The following is a 7,923-nucleotide window of genomic DNA, read 5'->3' as shown; positions in this document are numbered from 1 at the left end:
CTACAGGAAAGACATTGAGGTGCTGGAGCAGGTCCAGAGAAGGGCAACGAAGCTGGTGAAGAGCCTGGAGCACAAGTCTTACAAGGAATGGCTGAGGGAACTGTGGTTGTTTAGTCTGGAGAAGACTCAGGGGGGACCTTATCGCTCTCTACAACTGCCTGAAAGGATGAAGCAAGGACGTGGCTGGTCTCTTTTCTCAAGTAACAAGTGACAGGACAAGATGTAACGGCCTCAAGCTGCGCCACGGGAAGTTTAGATTGGATATTAGGAAAAATTTCTTCACCAAAAGGGTGCTCAGGCATTGGAACAGGCTGCCCAGGGCAGTGGTAGAGCCACCATCCTTGGAAGTGTTCACACACCGGGTAGACGAGGCCCCTAGTGACATGGTTTAGTGTTGGACTTGGCAGTGCTGGGGTAGCAGTTGGGCTTGGTGATCTTAAAGGTCTTTTCCAACCTAGCTGGTTCTACGAGTCTATGATTCATGCCCAGTGAAGCACTCAGGAACAGGAAGCAGGCTCCAGCGGCCGGGCAGATCTGCCAGTCAGGGCACGCAGCCCACGACAGCGACAGCCCGGCCTCACCTGAGGGCAACGAGGGGCTGGCCTTCCACCGCAGCCCCCCTGGCCCGGAGCACGGGCAGCCAGCCCTCCCGCCGGCACGGCCGTACCGCGGGGGCGGTGTGTGCTGCCGCACCCCCCATCACACACCATACACACACACCCCCCCCCCCCCCCCCCGTGAGCCGCCCCAACGGCCCCGCCGCCAACCGCCTCCCGCCACAAACGGCCGCGCGGGGGCGCCGCGCGGGGCGGGGCGGGGCGGGCGGAGCGCGCGTGCGCGGTGACGCGCCGTGCCGTGCCCGCTATATGAGCTGCGGCAGGCGCTGACTCGGCCCTTTCCGCCGCGCTCCCGCCCGCTCTCGGGTCGCTGCGCAGAGACCGCGCCGCCGCGCCCGCCGCCGCCATGATTATCTACCGGGACTGCATCAGCCGTAAGGGCGGCGGCGCCGCGCCGGGGAGGGGGCCGGGAGGTCCGGCCGGGTGGGAGGTTGCTCGGGCGGGAGGTTGCTCGGGCGGGCGGGGGGAAGCGGCCGGCCGCGGCCTGGGCTCGGCTGCTGGGCCTGGCGGTGTCGCGCATGTGCAGTGCGGGCGGCCGCGGCGGGGGGGGCGGAACGTACGGCCCGGGCTGGAGCGCTGGGCCCGGGTGGGGGTGACGGGTAGCCGGAGCGGGGCCCGGGAAGGCGGCTGCGGGGAGGCGAAGGGCGGAGGCTGACGCGGCGGCGCCCGTTTGTGTGTGTCCGTTCCCCCGCAGAGGACGAGATGTTCTCGGACATCTACAAGATCCGGGAGGTGGCGAACGGCCTGTGCCTGGAAGTGGAGGGGAAGGTGAGTGGCCTGTCTGCCTCGGAAAGGGAGTGTGGCGCGGGGGGGAAGGCAGGCCTCGCCGCGGTGACTCAGAGCCAGGCCGGGGCTGGGGAGAGGGGTTGGTATCTCTGCGAGGGGCCCTGGCCGGTGGGGTGGGCACGGCAGAGCCTGGTGCCTGTGGCTGGGATAGAGACGGCTGCTGCCACGGTTGCTGCGTGAGAGTTCGGTGCCGGCGGTGTAGTGAAGGTCAGGTGCTGAGAGAGGAGCCTGGCTTAAAAAGCCTGTGCTTGGGCTGCAGTCAGGTTCGTTGCACTTAACTGTGGCTCTGAAGTCATGCCCTGCTGTCAGGTCATAGATGTGTAAGAGCGGTAGTGTTAAGATTTTTGCAGAGCCGTTAAGTTTTTTGATGTCTCTAAATCTAGATGGTCACCAGGACAGAGGGTCAAATTGATGACTCTCTAATTGGTGGCAATGCCTCTGCTGAAGGTCCTGAGGGAGATGGAACAGAAGCCACGGTCATAACTGGTGTTGATATAGTAATAAACCACCACCTGCAAGAAACCAGCTTTACAAAAGAATCCTACAAGAAGTACATCAAGGATTACATGAAAGCGTAAGTGTCAGCAGGCTTTTTCTTTAAATGGGATTGCAAAAGTTTTAGGCTGTTGGGAATTTAAAAACAATGTTGAACTTTATTCCTATAGTAGGTGTTAGTTCTGATACAGGTGCCAAACTCACTGTGAACTTGAATAATGTCTCAATACTTGGTAAAACTGGAGCTCTAAAGAATTGATAGTGGAATATCTGAGTTTATCTTGGCTGCTGTACAGGACCTGGTCCTGTGCTTTGGATGTTATTTGTAACCTTACTGTTTTCTCTGGATTCATCTGTACCAGATGTTCATGTGGAAGGGGGCGAGGTGGTGAAGAAAAGCTTCCTGAAGCTTTTCTAACTTGGCAGTTTAAGTGTCCATAAATAATGTGTGAATGGAACTTTTGCTAATTCAAGGTGTAACTTCTCTTGCTCATGGTTCAGTGGGTTATTACTAAAGGAGAAAAGGCTTTGTGATACTGAGAGAGAGTACTCTTTGTGCTGTGAAAATGGCTTGCTAATTTTTTGTCTACTGCTAGCTTAGAAGTAAAATGAGCTTGCTACAAGTGTCAGGCGCTGTTCTGCTAATTGACTAGCAAAATGAAGTTAAAACTTGGGGGCTTTAAGAGGGGGAGGGGGAAAAGCAGCAAAATCAAACAGTTTGACTGCTAATAACTTTCTGCTATGATGTGATGCTGCTCAGTGGAGTTATTAAGCTAGAACATGTTTTCAGATGTTGGTTTTTTAACTTCCAGAATCAAAGCCAGACTTGAGGAACACAAGCCAGAGAGAGTAAAGCCTTTCATGACAGGAGCTGCAGAACAAATCAAACACATCCTTGCGAACTTCAAAAACTACCAGGTAATGAAACTTGTGTCTCTCTACAGTAGTGTGGCAGTGATAGAAGCTGTGATTGGTTCATTGGCTGAACTAGCTTGTTGAGAGTTTTGAGGGCTCCGGTTGTCAGGACATTTAACTTCCCCTTCTCTGAGGTTATTAGGGACTCAGAGTCAGGGAAGAGAAACAGCATAGAAATTTAGGTGTTTGGGGGATCTCATTCCAGCTTGCAGTGCTTGTAGGTAACTACACTTATAGTTAGCACCATTTAGGAACCGTGATGTTTAAGACTTGAAAGATGGATCACTTTGTACCTGCTGTGTCTTAACTCTGCTGTTCATAGCAGTGTGATAAAAGTATAGAATTGTAGAATGGTTTGGGTTAGAAGGAACCTTTAAAGATCATCCAGTTCCAACCCCCCTGCCATGGGCAGGGACACCTTCCACTAGACCCCGTCCAACCTGGCCTTGAACACTGCCAGGGATGAGGCAGCCACAGCTTCTCTGGGCAACCTGTGCCAGCACCTCAGCACCATCATAGTGAAAAATTTCTTCCTAATATCTAATTAACTCCACCCTTCTCCAGTTTAAAGCCATTCTCTGTTGTCCTACTACTACATGCCCGTGTAAAAAGTCCCTTTCTAGCTTTCTTGTAGTCCCTCTTTAGGTACTGGAAGCTGCTCTAAGGTCTCCCTGGAGCCTTCTGCAGGCTGAGCAAGCCCAGCTCTCTCAGCCTGTCTTCATAGGAGAGGTGCTCCAGCCCTCTGAGCATTTTTGTGGCCCGATTCTGGGCTGTAGCTGGGGTCTCACCAGAGGAGAGTAAAGGGGGAGAATTATCTGTGTTGACCTGCTGGTCACACTCCTTTTGATGCAGCCCAGCATACCATTGGCTTTCTGGGCCTCAAGTGCATGTTGCTGGGTCATGTTGAGCTTATCAACCACCACCCTCAAGTCCTCAGGGCTGCTCTTGACCCCTTCATCCCCCCAGCCTGTATTGAATACTGGGGGTTGACCCAGGTGCAGGACCTTGCACTTGGCCTTGTTGAACTTCATGAGGTTCACACTGGCCCACCTCTCAAGCCTGTCAAGATACTTCTGAATGGCATCCCTTCCCTCTGGTGTGCTGAAAGCTGGGGTATTTAGGTGGCACTAAAATGGATAAGCTGCAGAAAGCAAAATCCCTGCTGCTCCTGAGGGGGGAGGTTTAAGTTGAGCTTAGAGAATGTTATAGCTTTCATGTGTAAAATGGCACTTTCTCCTGGTAATAGCTCATTAAATGTCTCAGTAATGCATTTCTCTGAAGTTCTTTGTAGGAGAAAACATGAATCCAGATGGTATGGTGGCTCTCCTGGATTTCCGTGAGGACGGTGTGACCCCGTATATGATTTTCTTTAAGGATGGCTTAGAAATCGAGAAATGTGTAAGTACTGGGTGAATGTGCCCAACAACATGATTACTTCTTTCAGTGCACCACTTGTTCTCTTGTGTCCTTGTTAAAGTCGAAGAGTAGCTGCCAGCCTAAAAACTTTAAAGGTTGAAGGCAGTACAGCCTAATTGGTGCTTTGTGTTACACACATGCCTGAGACTTCCCTCGTGTGCTGTTCAGTTATACTGAATGGAAGTCGTTTCACTGCAGTGATTCATGGTGACTTCATGGCTAAGAAATGCGGAAAGAATCCCCTTTCTGAGATGTGTGTAACCATTTGATTAAAGACAATGTTCTCTGAAATGGAGCACTTCTACTTTGGATCCCTCTTGAGGGGGTTAATTGTGAAGTATCTTACTTGGTCTTGTTCCCTCTTCTTTTGCGTATTCTGATGCCCTTTTTTGTTACGCAAGAACTGTCTGTTTAAAAATTGCCCTAAATTTGGGACTGCAGTAACAATCAAGTACTTCACCTTATACTGTCTGGAATCTCCAGCTGTCTGAGCTCAGACATCTCCTGTTGTCTGCTTTATCTTTAACTACTCTTATGTTGGAATGTGGTTGCAACAAAACAGTCTTTGGATCCCAACACTTGCATTTTTAGGCTTATTTGGAGAGCTGTGGAATTCGCTGTAGGCTGGCAGTGTGGGGTCGCCAGTTGCTTTGCCCAATCATTGTGGCCTCATGGAGTCTGTTTATAGCCAGCTAAATTTATCTGTAAAGCCTCTTAGAGGCTTTCTGGTATGCAAGTCATGTAAAGATGAACCAACTTGCGGTGCGGAGCAGGAGCCCAACTAGAGGAATGCTCTTATTGGCCAGAACAGACACGGCACCTCCTGCAGCCTGCCTGAGGAGGGGGGATGTCTGCCCAGCACCCTGGAACAGGCCCAGCTCACCTGGAAGGTGCCTCCTCAAAGCAGAAGCTTGTGTTCATCTCCCCTACTTGGGCAGACCTTTCGGATGTGTAATTCTGGTACCTCCATCTACTTCAAGATGGAGTAAAAGAATAGCAGCAGGGTGTTCTAGAGGGAAAAATAACCCATTACAGCTCTCGTAAGAGGCAGTATGTATGTTGTAAGCTTTGTTACTTGTTTAGGATATGCTCTTAATTGAGGGGAAACCTGAAGCTTGGTGTATCAAGCAAAAAGGGTATGAATGAGTATCCTGTCTGGCTTGCTGGTGCCAGTTGCTGTGTGTGATCATAAGAATGATCAGCATCCTCTGATAGACCACGAGCACTTTTCCTGTTGCTCTCTGGTTTGCACTAAGATGCAAAAATAACTTCCTTGCGCTTTCTGCCTGCCAGCCTGTGGCAGCTCAGATTGAATTAGGGAATACACAAGTAAGAGAAACTTCCTGTGACTGTCGTGACCTTGAACTAACACTTGCTACTCTTGTTCCAGTAACAAATCAAACAGTATGGTTTTGGATCACCCGTCTTCATAGCTGGCTGCTGTTTCTTCTTCATCGGCACACCACCAGGAATCGGCAATGTCTAACTGGACTGATGTCATCTTGAGCTTTATTCACTTATTTTGACCCTGATTTGGAGTGGAGGCATTGTTTTAAAAAAGAAAAAAAAACATCTGTCATGTAGATTGTCTAAAATAAAACTCATTTAAATCCATTCTAGGTGATGGCTTTTGGTCTAATGTGTTTCTTAGGGTGACTTGCAGGAGAGGTTGCAGCAAGGTGTTTGTCCCAGGATTTGGTACTATCAGTAGTACAGCCTGGTCCTAGCACATTACAGCTTGGCTATAGACTTCATGCAGTTTCTGCCTGTGAGATGGGAGTGCAAGAGCAGGCCAAGGTCAATAAGGCAAAGCTCAAGAAATGCCATCATGATGGAGTGGACCACCTTCATCTTTCATGATTGCAGAGACTTATCTCTGGAAGAGATGCCAAATTAATAACAAAACCCCAGAGCGGAGTATGTGCTACTTGTGCTAAGTGCTGCTGAGCTGCTGTGTCAGACAAGGATACTTGAGTCTGTCCTCAGTTGTAGTATGACTTGAAGATCAAGATAGGAGGATGGATGGAGCAGGAGTTTTACGCCAGCGCTCCCTTTAAGCACAGGTACTGGGAACACCGTGGGGAGAGGATTTTCCAACAGTCTGGCTGTGGTACTGGCTCCTTTGTATCCAACAGCTGTTCAGGAGCAGATTAACGAGAGAACTCCAAGTTGCAGGATTTTGGGGTGTTCTGTACTTACTGGGAAGAGAAATGTTAGAATGGCTTAGGCCTGTCCTAGGCTTATACATGGCAGGTGTGTGGGCTTGAGTCTTAGCTGAGCGTTGCTAACTTGGTGTTCCTGCTGTGTTCCCTGTTAGGAAGTGCATCTGTTTGACAGACCTGGAGCAAACGGCCATTGCTTCTCTGGTTCTTGCTGAGATGCAACAGTAACAGGTTCCTTGCGCTTTCTACCTGTCTGACCTCATGGCAGTCTGGATTGAATAAAGGAACACAAACACCTTTGCAGAGCCCCAGCTGGGGCCAGGGGGGTTATGTTGCTCCTGACAACACAACTGTGTGTGCCCCTGGCCAGGGATGTTGCCTTGGGCTGTGAATCACCCATGTTGTTCTGCTGTGGTGGAGGCAGAGGTACAGGAGGTTCAGGTGCCGAAAGGGGAGGGCATGGCCTGGTTGCCACCTGCTCATCTGTGAGGCCTCAGCCTCCACTGCAGAGTTTCAGCATTGTTGCTGCCTTGGGTTAGGTTTGGCGGGAGGTAGGTTTCTGCAGGGGGTGAGATAGATGCAGCAGCAGGCTGGGAGGAGTGAGATCCTGCCTGTGGAGGAGGCAGGGGAGCATGGCCTAGTTATCTCAGCAGTTCCTGTCTGGTTTACACACTCCCTGTTTTAGTTGTGTGGGAACTTCATTTACATATCTTTCACTTCCCCAAGAAGGGGGCTTGGACCAGCTGCATGTCTGGCTGAGGTACACTGATGGTGTCATCTGTGCAATGTAAAATGGTGCTCCTCTGCCTTCACCCGGTGGGCCTGAAAGGCAGGTTCACAGCCTAAATAAAATCACTGTGAGCCGGCTCCTGCTTTCCTTGCAGAGGGTTTGTTTAGTGGGGCCAGGTGAGGGTGTTTTCTTACCCTTTATTAAAAGTTGTGAGCCTTAAAGGAGGGGAAGGGTAAGCACTTGCTTAGATTGAGTCCTCTGCTTCTCAGTGGAGTAAGGTTAGTGTGGGCAGGGCAGTGCTTGTATGGCCATGCAGCCCATAATACTCTTGGCTCCCACTTCCATTGAGTTAAAACGTTCAAAACTGAGTGGAGCTGGTCTGTGGGAGTGGAAAGGGCTCTTGCTCCTGCTTGACTGGTGATGCTGGGATCCCCAGGGAGCAAGCCTGGAGCAAATAGCTGTGTGGCAGTTGCATACGAATAAGGAGGGCTGCTTTGAAAAGCAGCTGGTTTAAAAGCATGCTGAGCACAGCCCTGCTGTTGGGTTGAATGGCCTAGGGCAAATTGTGAGCCATCCTCACCATCCCAGGCTAATTGGGATGTTGAACTGGTGCGTTCAAACATACCCAGCCAGTGGGTCACACGCTGCTATCCATCTCATGTGCTTTTCTGCAGGGCAGAGCCTCAGATGGGAAGTTTCCCTTCTCTCCTGTTGTAGGAAAGTCAGTTCAGAGGCTCTTGAGATGCAGGAGGTGATTCTGCTCATCCCTCCAGTGAGCTGCAGAAGTGGTTTTGCTGCTGGC

The 7,923-nt window shown here is 50.8% G+C and overlaps 1 protein-coding gene and 2 non-coding genes across 3 annotated transcripts; all 3 read left to right on the top strand.

Moving 5' to 3' along the window:
- The first annotated feature begins 810 nt into the window (after positions 1 to 810).
- On the top strand, positions 811 to 6,686 carry TPT1 (tumor protein, translationally-controlled 1). The gene is made up of 6 exons (XM_030477619.1): positions 811 to 991; positions 1,312 to 1,385; positions 1,787 to 1,977; positions 2,711 to 2,816; positions 4,095 to 4,211; positions 5,620 to 6,686. The coding sequence occupies exons 1-6, from the start codon at positions 964 to 966 to the stop codon at positions 5,620 to 5,622; spliced, it is 519 nt and encodes a 172-aa protein (XP_030333479.1). The 5' UTR covers positions 811 to 963; the 3' UTR covers positions 5,623 to 6,686.
- On the top strand, positions 5,429 to 5,558 carry LOC115604623. Its single transcript, XR_003990347.1, has one exon. It is a non-coding gene; the product is annotated as a small nucleolar RNA SNORA31 (small nucleolar RNA).
- LOC115604624 lies at positions 6,550 to 6,685 on the top strand. Its single transcript, XR_003990348.1, has one exon. It is a non-coding gene; the product is annotated as a small nucleolar RNA SNORA31 (small nucleolar RNA).
- Positions 6,687 to 7,923: the final 1,237 nt, after the last annotated feature.

Source organism: Strigops habroptila, chromosome 2 (assembly GCF_004027225.2).
Source record: "Strigops habroptila isolate Jane chromosome 2, bStrHab1.2.pri, whole genome shotgun sequence".
Taxonomy (NCBI): domain Eukaryota; kingdom Metazoa; phylum Chordata; class Aves; order Psittaciformes; family Psittacidae; genus Strigops; species Strigops habroptila.
Note: the sequence above shows the minus strand (reverse complement) of the source record. Positions and strands in the feature narration are given on the sequence as shown.

What these genes read in the sequence shown, in the direction of transcription:
- TPT1 (XM_030477619.1), top strand. Translation starts at nt 964, where the DNA reads ATGATTATCTACCGGGACTGCATCAGCC. An exon ending in GCCTGGAAGTGGAGGGGAAG is followed by an intron (nt 1,386 to 1,786) that starts GTGAGTGGCCTG and finishes CTCTAAATCTAG; the next exon opens with ATGGTCACCAGGACAGAGGG. An exon ending in CGAACTTCAAAAACTACCAG is followed by an intron (nt 2,817 to 4,094) that starts GTAATGAAACTT and finishes ATTTCTCTGAAG; the next exon opens with TTCTTTGTAGGAGAAAACAT.